Genomic DNA, 20,567 nt, shown 5'->3' with positions numbered 1-20,567 from the left:
ACTGGAATGGACTTTCTTGGTGGCCGAACTGTTAACGTTGCAGATGTTTTTTTGTTTTTGTTTTTTTTTTTCACACTTTATTTTCCTACTTTTACTCATGACTCCGGGTTTGATCCTTCCTACTTACCTACCATAACATTTTTTAAAACTCCTCCCCCCGGAAACAAACACTCGGGCAACGCCGGGTGCCCCCGCTAGTTTTAAATAAATAGAAACCTGCTTATTGCTTATTAAGGGTTAGGATTAGAATTAAACTGATTAAATTTTCGCGCGATTATGAACTGATTTTTAGGGTTAGGTTTACGATTGGTCTTAGGGGTTAGGATTTCGCTTCACGTTAGCGTTGAACTAATTATATTTTTCGTGATTATAAACTATTTTTTTTATGTTAGGATTTTAAAGTTAGGATTTAGGGTTAGGATCAGTGATTTGGGCTAGGGTTTATGGTTAAATTTGGTTTGATTAAATGTGTGTGTGATTAAACACTATTTTTTTCTAATTTATTAAAAGTCGTCTGGTTCGATTTTTTGTTGACTAAACGCGTTTGTTATCGCTTTCTTATAGGCTGATCAACTTGATTAGCACTCGGCATATTCTGGCAGTTTATATCAGCTGTCGGTCGAGCCCGAACTAATATTTCCGGAAATTTGGTAATCACAGTGCAAAGGTACCGATAGTTTAATATCGCCTCGATATTAATATAACGTTAAGCAATATAATCTGAATGCGTTGTGTAAATCATTATTATAAGTAAAATTATTATTTACATTTTTCGGATTAATGTTCTCATCAATGTTATTCTCATAATGTTTCGACAGATTTAAGATCGGACTTACTTGATGTTCGTCTTGTCAAACTCGGTAATCTATAACTTCGAACGCGGTAATCTATACAGAATTTTGATCGTAACCATTAGCTTTATCTACGGGGGTAGTTTGCTCTCGTTCCCTAAGCCCTTACGGTGTAGAAGTTTTAAGTAATTTGCAGTTGTATCTTAGGTGACACCCGTGCTAAGGAGGAAAACTTAACTCTCCAGAATACTGTCACTTATAACTAATTAATTTAGCACTTTTATCCATTGTGTCATTGACATGCTTGACTTACAAAACGAGAACAAGCTACGCAACGCATCAAATATACGGCATAATCACGTTGACATAACGGTACACGTCAGATCACCGAAGTTAAGGAATGTTGATCCTAGTCATTACTGCATTACCATGCGCTGTATGTAGAAAGACGTCGACACCGCCATACAATAATTGCAGAAACCTAAGGTAGTCATCTCCCCTGAGGGGGATATAAATACGACTGGAGACCGTTTTTGAATTTAACACTCCCATGAAACTTCCCCAACACGCCCAAACCCCCTCGGGGGTCCGGCTGACAAGATCAAAGTGTAGTATCTGTTCCGGCAGATGCTGCAAGCTATGACTAGCTAGGACTAGCTAAGACCAGATGTGGGGGCAACCCCACATGCTTGACCTTTAACCAACTCCCATTTCCCTCCTCTCGGGAGCTGATCCCCTTTTTCCCTTCCCCCTCCCATAACTCCTCACAATAAAAATCGGCCGTGTGCCTAATTTGCTCGGTGGGGGAGCAAATAAATACCAACACTCCCATGAAACTTCCCATTTTAGGGGAAGCCGGTTGAATCCGAATCGATTTAGTGCTGACGCACACAAGAATCAAACAAATGATCAGTTTCATATTCCGTACAGATTCAGAGTTCGGCAAAACGCACTTGACGATAATAGGGAGTTTCTATCCGATGAAATATAGTGAAAATAATGTCCAAGGTCGGATCTAAATAATCCATTCTCAATTCTAATCTAAAAAAAAGAAAGAAGAAAAAACTGCAAAATAAAATGACGAATTCCTAGTATTACAACATTCGCATAAACGTAAGGATTCGAACTTCACCATCAGTACTGCTAGTGTAACAGAGGGCGGGCACGCGTATGTAAATGCATGGGAAATGGCGTAACTGTAATGAATTAAACAAAATACTGTAAAAATGAGCGCGTGTAAAAGATAGAGGAGCACGTTTGAGAGCACGTTAGGGATCACTTAAGAAGCGTGAAAGAGGTCCGAGAGGACAGAAAAGTAAGGGGCACGATTACTTGAGAGAAGACAATCACGTTTTATTCGCGAAAGTACTTGGAAATAAATGGCCTTGTTATAAAAGAAAACAAATGAGTTTAGTTATTACTTGGGTTCTGTTTCGTGCAATGTGCTGTACTACAATGTGTGGGACCCGTGTGTAAACGTGGGTTAGGTTACACTAGGAGATCAGGGATTGTTGACTCTCAAATAGACAGATAGATAGATGTAGCAAAATAAGTGTATTTGTAAGGAACGTGTTGTAGCATTTTCTTTTTCCAATTAGTCTTTTGAGTCAGTTAATAACAGGCAAAAGTTATGACAGGTTTGCTTACACTATGTCGTTTATGCTAAATTGGTGGTAAATATGATCAAATTTGTGCATATTTTGGCATTAAATACTAGCCGATACTTTTTAAATGCCTCCCTTCTGTCTGAAAAGACAAGTTCTACCATTTGTAAGGGTTGTTGCACGTATAATAGTGAGGTAATAGTTGCTCAATCCTAAACCGCACATCTCCTGAAGTGTCATTGCTTGATTCTAGTCGCAAGAACAACTGGAAACAATGCCGATATAAGCAGAAAGCACATACTGTACCTGGAATTCCCAAATAGTCCCCATTTTTGGTACTGACAAGACTCAACGCTGCTTAACTTCGGTGATCTCTCGAGAACCGGTATGTTAACGTGATTAAACGGTATTCAACCTATATTAACACTTATTAACTCCTAACTGTACGTTTAGTGGACACCATAATAGTCTGCTGCACCTTATAATACAAAGCATCAGCTAGGTAGATATAGTAGATTCCGAGAAAATTTAGAACTTAAATACGAATCCCAATTGATCTATATTAATACATAACTGTGTATCAAACGGATACCATAATGCTTAGTTCGCTGAACTATAACATAACAAAAGTCCACACAAATATTCAGTCAATCGGCCCAGTAATTACCGATAAAACGTTAAACGGACAGACAAACTGAACAAATAGAAGAGAAATATGATATGGATTTACATGAAAAAATTATTAAAAGACTATTTAAAACATAAAAATACAATGCTAGGTATATTAAGAGTGATGGTTTTCTCATGAAAATGATAGACTCTAAAGTGCGGACACCTGTTTCCGAAACGCGGGAAAAAAGTGAGAAATGTTTTGTCTAAACTGGATCCACAACGAGAACTGTTTGACCTGACCTTCAGATTACAATTGTGTAATTGCGATTAATAGCGTCAAAAATGCTTTTTTATTATTATTATTTTAAGGAAAGCTGAATGATACTGAAGTTAACTGAAAAATTATGATTGATCCCTAAAACTAAAAGGAGAATTGTGTTTTGTTCGCATGTCAGGGGTAATGACCTTGTTTCACCCCACATGTCAATCAAATTACCCTAGAAACTTAACGATTGAAAAGCTTAATAAATATCTTAGTGCAGAAAGTGTAGCGATAAGTACAATCTGCGTTAGGCATACAAACGAAGGGCAAGTTTCATTGCAAATAAGGAAGCGTGTGCTTGGAATACTCAGGAAATTCGCCAAAAGTACAAAAATTAACTAATAAGGTTGACGAGAAAGTTCTCGCGGTTTTTAACTTTTAAATTCAGATGAACATCTTATTAATCGAAATAAGCATCATCACAATCAATACTCTCTTCCCAACACAACACGTGTATTTATGCAAGAAAGTTAAAAACTTTGCGTTCTGGTGTTGATGAAGTCGCAGAAGACATTTTTTTCTTATATCGCTTAGGTGTTTGAAACGTTTCTCATATAGAAAGTTGTTGAGATGCTTGAAAAAGTGGCAGTCGGTAAGTGAGGTCTGGAGAGTATGGCAGATAAGACAGAGTTTCGTCGCCCAATTAGTTCAACTTCTGCACGAGTCGGTTTAGCAACATGCGGTGGGCATTGTTGAGGAATATAATTGTGTCTATTCTGTTTACTAATGCTGGGTGTTGTTGTTGAAGTTTCTGGTGCATTTCATCTCTTTGGTGACAGTACTTCTCCGTCATAATGGTTTCACCTGCATTTGAATAAACTGCAATGGATTAGACCGGTAACAGACAACAAAAAGTAAGCATGACCTTCTTTTGGGTCCTGGCTTCGGGAAATTGCGTGGCGCATCGTCGGCGTCTAACCATTGAGCTTAGCGTCGCCAGTTGTCGTAAGGAACCCACTTTTCATTGCAAATAACAGTCCGTTATTGAAACGGATCATTCTTGTTGTGCAAAAGAAGAGAAGATAACACTTCATAAAGCGTTCGTTTTGGTTGTGATTCAATTTTTGAGACAAGAATTTATCAAGTCTTTTTTATTTTCCACATCTTTCAAGCGGTTGGAAATCGTCGTATACGTTACGCTTTATTCAGAAGCAAGTTATCGAACAGTTGTGCATGGATTGGCTTCGACTACAAATTTTAATTGACCGTTGTCAAGAAGCAATGGTCGACCACTACACTCATTTTTTCAAGACTCTCGAAGCCGCTGCGATATTTCTCAAACCACCAGTGTGCTGCGTGTTGCATAGTGGTTGCTAGACCAAATTCTTCGTTGATATCGAGAGCTGTTTCAGCAGCTGTTCGGCCAAGCTTAATGTGAAAACTGTGCGAATTTGCATCTTTTTCGTCTAGTATTATACGTTTTGAAAAAAAAATTGTGTTAAAACGATACTAATCTAAATGAGTAGATAGAGCGAAACACGCTATTTAAAATGATATATAAAGCAAAGGTATTATGACGAAAACTTATTCAAACATATATCATTTGAAAATCAAAATAAAAAATTCCGCAAGAATTATGTTCTCAACCTAATAGATATAACTCACTAGACAGAAGTGATTTCTGTGTCATGTCGCTAAACCTAGGAACCGTAAAAAGAAAATCAAACAACGATGCTCCAAAACGTTCAATTTCCAGAAAACATACAATCATATATCACAAAAAAGACCCTTATACTAGACCATTTTAATTCCACATAACACCGTATATCATATTTATCCAAGAGGACATATTAAGAGACACCAAGTCCGGTATTTAATATTTCGAAAAACATGCGCTGTCATTCAGGGAGCTTAATTCACACCTAATTTTAATTAGGTAAATTCGGATTCGAAATTTTATATATATATATATATACTAGCAGAAGTACCCGTCGTTGACTGGGTTCAAAAACAGCCTACAGAAAATGGACTGTGATTGATGAAAGTATGATAGGTTATGAAAAGGAGAGGGTTCTAAAGAGATAGGTTTTGATACTCAAAAATTTTACCCTAAGAAAAATCTGATTAAAGTAAAGATAATTTTCGGGAAAATATATTTTTTATATCAACTTTGTTTCCATTCGTAGCCAAGAGTGACCAACAAAATGATGTTTCGTTACAAAGAGAAAATGTTATATATATATAATAATATAAATATACAAGAAATAAATGTTACCATAGTCAATAAAAGTTACTTTTATGGTAGAAAACTTCATTGGTTTGTATTTTTAAGTAGTTTGTAAAAAAAAACAAATTAATTCACGAGCCGATTTAAAAAAAAAATCAAAATGGCAGCGACATTGAAATGGAGAGTCCCGTTTTCAATTTGAAGGATTGAAGGAGGGGCACTTGAGCATTCTGTGTTAACAATTTAAGAGTTCCGTCAACGTAAGGAATATTTATAAATATATTGTAATGTTTTCCGTTATTTTATGCTTGAGGAATATTCAACTATGGCATGTCTAGTTTATATAAAAATTCCTTAAGTAGTTATCGCCTCAAATTTCGTTTTAATTTCGGTTCGCTGAAATTATTTCAAGTAAAGAGCATCAAAAACTATTTCAAAACAAAAAAAACATAAACTGAACTATTGTTGACCATGGTAACATTTATTTCTTGTATATTTATTTTTTCGGGTAGTTGTTTGTTGGCTTTTCTGCTAAACACCCTTACTAAATAATATCGACGAAATATCGAAAAACAAAGAAACAAAAACAGTTTTGAAGCATAATGAAGCTTTACTTACTTTAATATAATAATCCAAAACAGCTAAATGGGATAGTAAAAAAAATAATACGTATTTACTTTATTTTTTAAAACAAAGAATCGATATAAAAATGAATAGGAAGGAAATGGCACCCTTTTCAAGCAGAACAGCTTCGTTTCAGTTTTAAAGTATTGAACGGTGTAGCATGGTGTCCTCGGATTCAGGGTTTACTACTGTAATGTAAAGAACACGCAGAAAGGGTTGTAATCAATTGAATTCCTTCTAGTACACTGACAAAAAAGCGTAAACAGATATATAAATAAAAATAAAAAGGTTATGTAAATGTTCGTAAAAAGACACGTAATAACGTGAGCAGGATCTTTTGCTTCTTTTGACACGATAACGTTGTATTTTTTATTATTTATCTATTTTCGAAAGAGTGCCACATGCAAGTGGAGAAGGAAAAAACAGAGTCATGCCAAATTTGTGTCGAGAATTGTCTGAAGTTCCGACTTTTTTTTTTTGCTTTCACTTTAATAAGAACGTGAATTTATTATGTGAATTTATTCGACACAATATGATTCAACTCAAAAAATAAATAAAAGCTAACGTTAATTAAGATTAAAGTAAAGGTTTTATTGTGGACCCTCACCCCTTTTAAAAAAACCTTGTAAAACTTTGTGACATATTTACATTCTATGGAGGTCAGGCGCGAACGAACACCTAATAATTTTATTATACCATAGTTCCTCAAACTGAAACATAATTATCAAAAGCAGGTAAACGGAAGAGACTTCCACAGGTGTGCAGTTCTAAGAAGGAAGCTTTGTTCATGGAATCTCATTTTTGGTTTAGATACAGATAAAGAGCGGGGGAAATCATTGATTGTGTTTTCAGCCAGACGTTTGGTGAGGTAGGATAATAAATTGCAGCTCAAACGAGAACTTTCTATTAAAATAACAATAAAACAGTTCGTAACGGTTTTTTAGTGAAAAAAAGGTTGCAGCAAAGAGAAAAGGGATCCGATGTTAAGAACTGTCATGGAAAAATATTATAAAAGCTTGACTTTGTGAAGCCGACAATAGAGGTACTTTACAGACTTAATCTTTCGTAATTAAGTCAGGAAAAATGTCCACACTTTAAACAGTTTTATAAAAATAAAATAAAAATAATAATGCAGTCATTAAGGAAAAAACTTTTTCATTTTCAGACTGCAAAGTGACCTATGAGTCGCCATATATATATATATATATATATATATTTAATTATTTTTTTACTATAATAATTAAGTGAAAGTATGTGCGTACATTTCCCTGCGTAATAACTCTGTCAATTTTAAGCCTACAAATTCGAAATTTGATATACAGGGTACTGAGATTTGGGAAAATCGATGTGATTGGTTTTCGGACAGACATTTTGCGATTAAGGGGTCAAAGTTCAACAATTAGACCGTTGAGAACTCTACCAAACTCCTCCTACGAAGGTGAAATTTTAGATATAGATTCCTTGGACATGTATCTAACTTAATAACTTTATTTGAGCCCTGAACAATAAATTTTAAGGGGTCATAATAGGGGTCAAAGTTAAAAACAGTTAACCTTTTTTTTGTTTGTTTTGCTCAGCATACACTTCAAAACACCCGGGAACCCATTGCTAGTGTATATATATATATATATATATATATATATATATATATATATATATATATATATATATATTAATAAATAAACCAAATTTTTGACATTATATATATATATATATATATATGTATATATATATATATATATATATATATATATATATATATATATACTTTTTATTTTTAATAAATACCTAATTACATTCCTAGGTGACTTTTTAGACCCCCCCTCTTTACTTTTGAACACAGGCACAATCGTTACATATGCACTTGTATCTAGCATTACTTTCAAATACACTGGTCACATGCAACCATCTCAGATCTGTGCAGCAATTGCGTGTCACGCTACATCAAAGTCAGTCTACTTTACACGCGCTCCGGTTGGTCTCAGGGCAGATGGTGTGGTCAATTGACCGTGACATAATGCAAAACGCGCCTTTTATGTTTAGCAATAAATCTACACTCAAGGATTTTTTTTTTAATTTAATGTCTATGACATTCAGACATTGAAGGTTAATGGCTTCTCGGATATACAAATGACAACTCGTGAGTAAATGAGAAAATAATGATAAAGCGGTGTCTTTGGATGTGGAATTTGAATGCTGTGGTACGGCGTTCAAATCCTGGGCAAGTTAGTTGCCGCGATATGTCGCTGACTCTAGTTAACTATGTATATACTATTTTCTCAGGATTTTAATATAAAGAACACGTTGGTCTGAATTCTTATCGTTCTTATTCTTTTAGCGGCATATTAAGTTATAATATTCGCAAATGTGAGGGAGTCTCAAGTTTAATTTTCAGTTGTGTGTGGTAATAAAAAATACTGTCTGAAAATACTAACTGCCTGACGTAAAATTCTTTAAACTTTGGCGTTATAGCTTTTATTTCCTTTCCCATTGCAGAACTCAATCATGTTCTGCACAATGTAGTAAAAATAAAAAAACAATTTTCGTCTACAATCCAAACAAATCAAGGACCATAATGATAAATTTGAAAATAGAAACAAATTCAACCATCAAAACTCATACCAACATTACTAGATTCAGCATTAAACAACCTAACGGAATCGGAAGTGGGGATTTGGGTAACGAGGTGCTGGTTCACACTATATTAAATTTATGGAAGAAAAGACAATAGAAACATACTACTAAAAGCTAAAGAAAAATAAGCAGGACTTCAATAGCAAGGAACCTTTTACTAGGGAACCTTAATGTTGCCCCCAACTATGTTCGAACACTTTATATTTAATGCATTTAAAAATTGTAACATGTCAATTACACTGTAATGTGAATTAATCGCATTTATTCCTAACTAACGTGGAGGCGCCCGGCGTTGTCCAGTCTTAACAAAAAATTTGACAGGGAGGGGGGCGTCGCCCGGTCATAAAATCCGCTTATATATGAAAAATTGTGACAGCGGGGCGGCCAAAAAATATTTTTCAAAATCTGATAACCGGGGTGGGTGGTGTGCAGCGTTTCCCGGTTGTAAAAAAAATAGTTTTGACAACGGGGGCGGGGGAGCGACTTATGTTTCACCACTCAAAATGTCACTCAAAAATAAATCTTCATAACCTTGTCAGTTCTTTTTTTCTTATCTAAATTGACAAAAGCAAAATACACTGAGATAGAGACAGTTAAGTAGAGTCATTTTAATTGGGGAGTGGTGCAACAGGATACTGGTTTGCATTACATTTTCATTTCTGCTTTTTGGTAGCTGGGAAAAAGACAATCGAAAGGAATACCAAAGACTTGGGACCTCTAAAGTGAAGGAATCTGATTTTACTGTTATTCGGGTCAGTCGAGGATATTTATTTTGATAGCACACTAGGAAGCAAATTCGTCGGAAGATATTTCGTTTATTTAGTTTATTTTTTATACATGCATCACCATTTATCAAGGCCCTGAGGCCACTCGAGGATAAGGGTAAATGGGTATGCATTAGTCAATGTCATTATAGCGTAGTAAACATAAGTGGTGGAATTTTGTAAATTGGATTACATAGTGGGATGGTTCATCAAGAACTTGTTAACATTGGACTTGAAGAAAATCAGATTGTAGTCAGCTGGAAAGCAGACAATCGGAAGAGAAATCCATGGGCGCGCAGTTCTAAAAAAGAAGCTTTGTTCATGGAATCTGCATTTAGGTTTAAGCACGGATAAAGAGTGTGGGAAATTATTGATAGTGGTTTTGGAACAAGTGGTTGGTTGTTACATTGCGGCGATGGTACAGGCGATGAAGAGTGGGACTTATTTCGTACTATGTTTTTCGAGGAATTATAGAGGTATATTGTATCTCAATTTCTGTTTTTATTCTTTTTTCATTTAGATATTTTATATGCCATTTTCTGAAACCATTCCATTTTTAATTTTTTTTTTTTACAAAGGAGTCAACTCTTCCCAAGGTCCGGATGCTACTCGAGGATAATAGTTAATGAGTGTGCAGTATTCAATATCGTAGTAATCATTAGTAGTGGAAATTTGGTAAATAGGATTACTAAAGGGGGCGGCTCAGTGAGAACTTGTTTACGTTGCTCTTGAAGACGACCATATTGTAATCGCTGGAAATCAGGCAAACGGAACAGAGTTCCACAGGCGTGCAGTTCTAAGAAACAACTTTGTTCATGGAATCTCTATTTTGGTTTAGGCATAGATAAATTGTGGAGGAAATTATGGATGGTGGTTTCAGGTAGACGAGTATTTTCGTGCAAGTTTTGCAAGGGAGTGGCATAGATTGGAGCTCAGACGAGCACTTTCCATGAAAATAGAGTAGAGACAGACTCGCAACGTCTCTCACATGTGGGAAAGAGGTTGCAGTGAAGAAAAACGGGTATTTTCAATAATCTGTAAACAGCGTGCATGAATATTGTAAACATAAATGAATCTAAATATATATGTACGTTTTTGTATATCCGCATATCTTGATGTAAAAATTGATTTTTATTTGCCTTTTTGTATATCTTAATACTTAGACATTTTCTTTGTATAAAAAATATTATTTGTTGTTTTTTTTTTCTTTTTACAGAAATCTTGGGGAAGTATGCGACGACGGTAATGTGAACGACGGGGATGGTTGCACGGCGAATTGTAACATAGAAAATTTCTACCGCTGTAAAGGTATGAGTTTTTTTTACAAGGATATAAAGTTATTACCAATTTAGTATAAAAAAGATACTTTTATGATATACTCGCTGGCAGCCTGGCATTGCCCGGTCCTACAATACGCTTAAACATGATATTTTAGTTTATGCAGATTGCGTATGTATTATCATAGGATCAATCGTCTATCGAATATGATACATTACGAGGAATAATTTGGCCGGTGAACTTATTTGCAAAAAACAAAAAAAGAAATAAAAATTAAAAAATAATGATAATGTCGTTCATCGAATTCCGTCTGTGTTTATTCACAGTATCACGTCAGCTACTATTTCGTCTAGATATGCGATGGCATTGTCCAGTTCCCTCAGCATGGTATCCATGACTTGCTGGAATATCGCGGATGCTACCTTACCTCCAAACGCGAGCCTTTCGTATCTGTACAAACCCCAATGAGTATTGATACAGAAGCGGTTAACGCTTTTGTCATTTATAGTAATTTGTAGGTAAACGACGCTCAGGTCGATCTTAGAGAAAAACTTGCTGCCATTTAATTTCGTGAACACTTTCTCTGGGCTTGGATATAGATAGTGAAAGTCTTCTAACGACCCATTGAGTCCGGTCGAGAAATCAGCGCAAACGCGGATTTCTCCGGACCTTTTTTTTTAACGTAGACTGCTGGAGTAGCCCACTCACTATATTCAATTTTAGCCAGTATACCGATGTTTTATAATCTATCCAGTTTCTGATTTATCTTGTTCAGAGATGCGAACAGGACATTAAGTTTATTTTTTCTGTTTTTTTAACACCTGTTGTGTGTCCGATGTTAGCTTAAAACAACCATTTTTGCCCATCTCCCGAGGCCAGGAGAAAATACATTTGGGAATTCTTTTAGAAAACTGGTTATAAGTTTCTCAGTTTCAGCTGGATGGGTTTCTATTTTTTTGCAAAATGTGGATAGAGGAACATCCCACAAATGAAATCCATCCATGATATCGGAACTAAACCGGTTCTCACTATTTTTTAAGACATACATTTTTACTTTTGTCATTTTTCCCAACAAGGTGACGTTGGTGATTAATTCACCCTCAAAATTAATTTTTGTACCATTGACGGCCGTCGCCGTTCTGTTGGTTCTTAGCATAGTCGGTTTTCGTAATTTCTCCCATGTTTTAAATTTATAATTTAAATATCCGAATCACTGTCTAATTGAAATTTGATATCCTTGTCGAGAATGTTGACCGTTACGTATTTGCGTAGGTTTTCATCTACGACGTCTCTAATTGTTTGACGTACCCGGCTTTTGTTTGATTTTTCCTGCAGTGAATTTTATTACACATCAGGCATCTTTGTTAAAAATGGGCAATCCTTCACCCAGTGTTTTCCACCACATCTGAATCAAGGGCTCGGTGCTTTTGATTTTTCTGACTTTTGGGGGTAATTCTGTGTACCGTCTCGACGGGTTTTTCTTCGTTATTTTTTTTTTATATTTGCGATGTATCATAAAAGTTATAATTACATATAATTACACTTGGGATTTCTTTTTGAAACTGGTTATAAGTTTCTCAGTTTCAGCTGGATGGGTTTCTATTTATTTATTTTTTTGCAAACTGTGGATATAGGAAGATCCCATAAATGAAATTCATTTATGATATCGGAACTAAACAAGTTCTCACTATTTTTTAATTATAAAAGTTGAACTAATAAAAAATATTTCAACTTTTTGACAATCCTCAGTCAATTTTTGCAGTTCGGTTTCGTTTTCAAACTTCGTAAGAACTTTGCGCCTGATTTCCGCATCTTTTCCCGAGGTTAAACCTTGTGCAAACCAAGGCATTTAAAATTGTCTGCTGTTAATTCAGAAAACTTAAAGTCATCACAATGCTTGTTGACTATTGCATACGTGTCAAAATCGTCATTATCGTCTTTAGTCACATTCAAACATCTCAATCGCTTATGAAAAAGAGACGTTTTCGGGGATAAAAATTTTGTTAACAGATTTACCGTCTCATTGAACGATAAATCCGCAGTTTTCCGTGACCAGATGTAATCCACAAATTTTTCATGTTCAGGCGTTTCAAGTTCGCAGCATCAGTCTGGTCTTCTGGTCAGATCAGTTACCGCAGTCGATATTGAAAAAGTCTTCATATCTCCTGAAATAAGCTGAAAATGATTTTTCATCTTTCTCGTACTTAAAATTATCTATTGCGGACCATATTGTATTTTGAGAAAAAGCTGAATCGCTTTCAGAGTGCGCGTTATTCTTTGCGATTTCTGCCAGTAATTCTTCTGTTCTTAATTGACGTTCTGCAAATAATTCCGCTGTAAGTAATTGATGTTCGGCTAACTGTTTTTGAGCTTGTTTTTAAAATTCCTTTCGCCGGTCGTTTGTCCGTTGTTGAACCTCGCCTGCTTCAATTTGCAACTTAGTCAAATGTGCTAACGCTCATTTTAGTTCGTCCATTTTGTCTGGTTGGATTTAGCAATTTCAAACCGTTCGTTATGTGATTAGAAAAACGTTTGTCTGGTTGGACTTCTCTCAGAACAATATAACAAACCAAATATATATATATATATATATATATATATATATATATATATATATATTAATCTAGGAAAGCAGTTAATCGTTAAAAAAAATCACATATTTCCCTTTGAAAAAAAAAGATAAAGTAACGATTTACTTTTTAGTAGAGAAAAACAACGAACTTTTTTGCAAAGTACCTTTTTTATTTTTATTAGCGACGAATTTTTTTTTCTTACAAAGTAAAAATTTATCTTTAAGTAGCGATGAACTTTTTTCCAAACTCCTATTCGTTCCGTAGTAAGTTTTATAAAGGTCAATTAACAGTTGTTAATCGTATTTTTTAAAATTTCCGCGAATCCTTTAGTCGTAAGTGTTATGCTACACTTTCTTAGGTGTGATAAACATTTGAGTTCAGCATCGGTAATGTTTCATAACTTTATTTTAGACCTGACTAGCTTTCTTGAATCCAATGTTGTCAGTGTTATGGGAACACTGTTTTAGACGTGAATATGTATCTCGAATCCCATGTCGCCAGTGTTTTAGGAAACACTGTTTAAGCCATGAGTATGTATCTCGAATCCAATGTCGCCAAACCGTTCGTCTCGCAAGTATCCACAAAGAAGAACAAAACAACGGAGAACAGTTTCCACATGTATTACATGAAATGCGGAAAGGTTACAAAGGAATGGTTACAAACGAACAGTGTAGGTAATTTACCGAACATGCCAGAATCGCTGTGGAATTAGATCCCCGCCTGGGATCGTCATGCGTAAAGTTTATATGGACGATGGATTAGTCCATTTGGAGGGTAGTTCCCCACGACAATTACTATGTTGTCTTCTGTGTATTTCTGTTTTAATACAATTTTATTTATGTATAACCACAGTGTCTATTCATTTATGAATCAATACAGTTCCATATTATGCAACTATGTATTAATACAGCTTTTTCTATAAACGTATTATCAATACTGGTTATTTTATGTATTTATGTACTACTTTGCTGTCTTATATGCATGGATGAATTAATACAGTGTCTTATACGTATTTATGTGTTAACAAATTGCTTTCTATATATTTATGTATTTATAAGTTTCTTTTACTACCCGCATATTAATACAGCGTCTTATATGTATGAATACAGAATTATCGATTACATATTTATACAGTTATGGTGCAAATGGGTATTTAAGAGTGAGGATTTCATTACTAATGCAATAGAACGCATATATTTTAAGAATAAGAAACAGAAAAAAATCTTGCGTATTTAATTTCAATTACACGATGACCAATAAACATAAGAATCCGCAAGGATATACTGATTAATTAAAAGATGACTGACGTCGAATATGTAACAGTAATTTAGTAAGTAAATGCTATAATGCTGCATTATTCTATAAACAAAAAAGTGAAGAGGAAACCAAATTTATGGATCCATTGTAGAACATACTTGGAACAAACTGGATATTGTCATTTGATTTGTGGAACACACCAATAAATGTATTATTTAATTGGAACTCATTGAAATGAGTTTTATCTATTAATTTTATTCATTGCGGACTATTATCCTCATCTTCTTAGTTTTTCACGACGTTTCTGCCGACTATTCCTCTGGCCTTCGTCAGGTCGTAGTCGCGATTGATAGGAACACTGAATCTCCTGGTGAGACTACGAAGGCAGTGAATGCAGTCAGGAGATTAAAAGTTCCTATCCGACGCGGTTACGACCTGACGAAGGCCAGATGAATAGTTGGCCGAAACGTCGTGAAAAACTAAGAAAAAGATGAGGATAATAGTCCGCAATAAATAAAAATTGATAAATAATACTCATCTCAATAATGAATTCTAATTAAATAATATATATACCATTCGGTACGGACCCGACCATGGAAGATCAGATAATAAATATGACTATAATACCAAAAAATTTAACCTTGATCGCCCTTCGGGGCCCGTGACGCAGTTGATAGAGACGTTGAATCTGTACGGTTCCAGATGAGCATTGTCTTAAGCTAGATGTTACAATCATACCCAAAAGCCGGTCGGACGCTTACTTGGCCAAAAACCTGGTGAGACGACAACAACTATGGATGGCAGTGATTGCTGAGAATGTAGTTAAAATATTCGGAGTTCCTGTCCGTGGCGGTTACGAAAATGAAACTCTTCATTTAATCTACAGGAGTATCATGTTCTCGTTCTCTCAGCCATGGTCATGTCGAAGTTTCAAATAACTCACAATTGTATTTCTAGTGTCACAAGCACTGAGGTTTAAGCCTTCAACCTCCAGAAGAGTGTCACTTACTACTGATTCATTTCAAATAATCCCAATTATACATACTTCTGTTTTCTTTGGTGTATTTCGTACTATTCTTCGTTTGTTTTGGTGTTTGCGTTCCTTTTAGGCACACCAAGTCTCTGCTATCGACACGACGGCGACGGGATATGCGAAGAAGACGAGCAGAACATCAGTGTCCGCGATTGTGGCTATCACACACCGGAAGGTTACGACGATCAATGGCCCGTATCAGCAGTAGGAAACCCTCGACACCCAATGACACCCAAATGTTCCGAGGAAGTTCTCATCGGTGCGCCAACCAGATTTCAGGTGGGTAAGAAAAAAGCTATTATTTTTAAAACAGTAGACAAACCATTTAAAAAAAAAATATGCATTTATCATATACACGTATGCATACCAGGTGTTGCCCAGCTATTAATTATGATAACTGGGTACATCAGCTTCGTGGTGTTTGCCACGCATTACAATTTTTTGTCAAGAACTCCTCTCTCAAAGAAAAGTTAAAATAGTAAAAAAAATCTTTTTAAAAATAAAAAAAATAGAATCGGCGAAAAGATCTCAGTGGGGACACTTAGCGCTTTGCGATTATTAAATTTTCTAATAATAGTGCTTATACGCGATCTGTTTTGCGCATGCTCCATAGGTAACCTGGTCTCAAACCGCCGGTTCGTTGTCAATCTCATAATCTGTTGGTTGGTTTGTTTTTTGTTTTTGTTTTATGGCATATCAACCTTTTTCAGATTATTTAATGCCAAATCTAGTTATTTTGAGGAACGATTTTTAATGGAGTATATTTGTTTTTTTTTTTAAAGTCGGATTCTATTTAACCCATAGTTGGGACCCTAACAGGTACTACCACTCCGGGTCAGAGTGGACCTGGAAGCAATGGCAATTAAAGGGTGTCTCCACACTCCCCAAGGCCCGCAAGGTGGGGCCTCACCATCGGATATAGTTTTAGGTCATATCCAGGACCTCATAATCTGTGACGTCATCAATCTAAACATTTAAAACGTTACGTCCACATTTTCGAAATCTAATTGTTTCTCTTCCTAATAATAATAATCGACCAGGTTACTCGACGTTACGCAATCATGTAATATTATATTTATATATATATATATATATATATATATATATATATATATATGTTTGTGTGTGTGTGTGTATATATATGAGTATGTGTGTGTAATATTATATTTATACTTCGTTTCTTCTTTTTCATTTACTGTTTAATTTTTCGTTTATATGTGCCTATGTACTGTGTGCATGTGTGTATGTGTGTATGTGTTTTTTAATTGTTTTTATCACAATATTATTTTGTATTCCTGCACGTCACCAATTAAAAACGAATAAAGAAAAGTTATAAGTATTATTTTAATTGGAATTCATTATTGATATGAGTATTATTTATCTTAATTTATTTATTGCGGACTATTATTCTCACGGGCGCCGTGGCGCAGTTGATAGAGACGTTGAATCTCTACGGTTCCAGATGATGATTGTATGAAAATAGTAGTTTCAATCCCACCAAAAACCGTCCAGAGGCTTACTTGGCCAAAAACGTGGTGAGACGACAACAGCTACGGATGCAATTGATTGCTGAGAATGCAGTTAGGGATTCGAAGTTCCTATCTGTCGCTGTTACGACCTGACGAAGGCCAGAGGAATAATTGGCCGACACGTCGTGAAACAACTAATAAAGATGAGAATAATAGTCCGCAATAAATACATTAATATTAAAGTTATAAGCTTTTATACTTTTCGTATTCTTTTTCATACATTTCCATTTATATATATATAAATATATATATATATATATGTATAATATAATATATATACACGTGCATGTATGTATATATATATATATATATGTATTATGTATATATACATATATATATGCATGTATAAATATATATATATATATATATATATATATATATAAATATATATGTGTGTGTGTGGGGGGGTGAGTGTTATTCCATTTCACCCCAATCAAAGCACAATGCTACTTTGATGAGGGGGCTGCTATTGAGGCCATAATTGCAGGGAGCCTATGTAGGGAGTTGAGCAGCAAGGTGTTTGTTCACGTTACACTTCAACTACCGCATGTCAGTACAGTTGGGAAAGCAGGAATCCGGAAATGTGTTCCAAAGTCTCGCAGTTCTGGAGAAGAAACTCTAAGAGAAGAAAACCTTCTCATATCGAGGATCTCTGATGTATAGGGGTGGGATTCTGCTGCTTTTCGGGTTTGTCGGCGAATTTACGTCGAGGGAGTACAAAGGCTTGCAGTTTGTCGGAGCATCCACCATTAAAAAACATGTAGAACAGGCAGAGGGATGAAACATTTTGCCCATGAGACAGAGTCTGAAGCCTAGATGACAGTTCAGTATCTATTAGGTTGGCGACTCTCTTTTCAACCCTGTCCAGAAACGAGAGACGAGTTACAGATGAACCAGTCCAAATACTCCATATATGTGCGTTGTTGTATATATATATATATATATATATATATATATATATATATATATATATATATATATATATATATATATATAGTAATTTATAAAATATATATGGCGATTAAGCTACACTGAATATTCTGCGTTTCATCCAACTATAGGATTCGTCAGGCTTAAGCCTGACGAATCCTATAGTTGGATGAAACGCAGAATATTCAGTGTAGCTTAATCGCCATATATATTTTATAAATTACTAACTAGCTCTACCTACCTATTGAGCACTTTTGAAGTAAATACTTAAAGTTTACGCATAAATCTATACCTTCGTATATTAAATTTATGCGAATAAATGAAGTAGTTATATATATATATATATATTACACACATGTATATATATATATATATATTACACACATGTATATATATATATATTACACACATGTATATATATATTACACACATGTATATATATATATTATATATATATATTACACACATGTATATATATATATTATATATATATATATATTACACACATGTATATTTATATTATATATATTACACACATGTATATATATATATTACATACATGTATATATATATATATACTCTTTATATATAAAATTATATCGACGTCAAATAAGCGATTAGAAATTAAAACTACACAAGCGAAAAATAAAAAAAGTGATATACCAATTCAATATATATATATATATATATATATATATATATATATATATATATATATATATATATATGAATGGAAATGTATAAAAAAGAATACGAAAAGTATAAAAGCTTATAACTTTTCTTTATTCGTTTTCAATTGGTGACGTGCAGGAACACAAAATAATATTATGAAAAAAAAATTAAAAAAACTTTTTATATAAGTACATTATTTGCGACCGATCCTTCAGTCTTCATCGGTGTAGTGGAAGTATGAGCATGCAAGTGGAAAAGGGGAATGGAAAAGCATATATATATACATATATATATATATATATATATATATATATATATATATATATATATATATATAAGAAGGTTTCTTGGACCAATTTCTGTAATGGCATTTGCTGTGTAGCGTAAATAATAAAGGTGGCTACAGAAACATATATGCACATAGGTAGCTAATAATATTTGCATAAATAAACATATATAAAAATGTTTTGTGTGTATCGTTCTGTACCTTGGTCAGTTCTTATCAGATTACTCGTACACGTATCTACGATGGTCATCTCATTGTTCCGCTGAACTGGCGTGCTATAGTCAACGAGGTTTGGTGCGATGGTCTCAGACGACCAACTTATCCGTCCATGAACGATGGGTCAGGTTTCAAGGCGAAACCGTTTCGCTCGAATAATTTAAAGGATAAACAAACGGAATATATATATATATATTAAAAAAAAGAAACAATGCGTTCAATTGAAGGTAGATCTGAATTTCAGATATGAAGTTGACCAAGTGGTCACGTTTACAGCAACCCCAACCCGTTTCATTAGAAATCTCACTATAGACCAAAGAAAGAACGCACACATAGCCTATAAGCATGTATATATTTATATAGAAAAATAATATTACGAAAAATCCTACATTTTTTTAATATTAGCTGTAGTTGTATAGTATTTTACAGAGGTGGATAAAAATAAAATGAGTCAATTCTTTCATATCGATGCCTCCGTTCAGCCTCGAAAGACAAAGGATGCCCCCTGTATAGGTAGCTGCGTGTGTAATTGTGAGGCAAGGGTTGCGCAATCTCTAACCACAACGGTCCTGAATTGGCACTGTTTGGGTCAAGGTGCAAGGAGAAGTAAGGGATGACTGAAAACAATGCCGAGATAAGTTGAGTGCACATACATCGCCTAGAAGTCGCAAATGGTCACCAATTTAGTACTGACCAGGTTTAAGGTTGCTTAACGTCGGTGATCCAGCGCGAACCGGTGTGTCAACCTTATTATGCCGTATATTTCATTCTTTCATATATATATATATATATATATATATATATATATATATATAAAATTAATATACGAAAGTATAAATTTATGCGTAAACTTTAAGTATTTACTTAAAAAGTGCTCAATACGTAGGTAGAGCTTGTTAGTAAGTCATAAAATATATATGGCGATTAAGCGTCACTGAATATTCCAGGTTTCATCCACTCTAGGACTCTTCAGGTTTATGCGCGAATTTTGTGGTTGTTTGTCGTTTTTATATACGCGCCTTCTATTGAGATTTTAGTTAGCCAATCAGCTTTCTAGTGTCTACCGCGCCCTTCCTATCAGCCAATGAACATGCAATTACCGGAAAAAGGCCTATTTGACCTCTGGTTGACCTGTTCCGTTATGTGCGCTCTATTTAGCCTGGATATCTAGTTTCTTGACCTGTTTTAAATCTAGATTAGGGTATTTTCTGTTAGTTTATATATATATATATATATATATATATATATATATATATATACACACATATGTGTGAT

General features: G+C 34.6%; 1 protein-coding gene across 1 annotated transcript in view; it reads left to right on the top strand.

Moving 5' to 3' along the window:
- LOC145254836 (pappalysin-1-like) overlaps positions 1 to 20,567 on the top strand; it is a 654,441-nt gene that overhangs the window by 586,526 nt on the left and 47,348 nt on the right. Inside the window, exons 12-13 of the mRNA XM_080113674.1 lie at positions 10,735 to 10,826; positions 15,736 to 15,938. Coding sequence (XP_079969800.1) covers positions 10,735 to 10,826; positions 15,736 to 15,938 — 295 coding nt within the window. The remainder of the gene's footprint in view (positions 1 to 10,734; positions 10,827 to 15,735; positions 15,939 to 20,567) is intronic.

The sequence above is a fragment of the Euprymna scolopes genome, chromosome 30 (genome assembly GCF_053919585.1).
Source record: "Euprymna scolopes isolate OS-2025 chromosome 30, ASM5391958v1, whole genome shotgun sequence".
Lineage (NCBI taxonomy): Eukaryota > Metazoa > Mollusca > Cephalopoda > Sepiida > Sepiolidae > Euprymna > Euprymna scolopes.
Note: the sequence above shows the minus strand (reverse complement) of the source record. Positions and strands in the feature narration are given on the sequence as shown.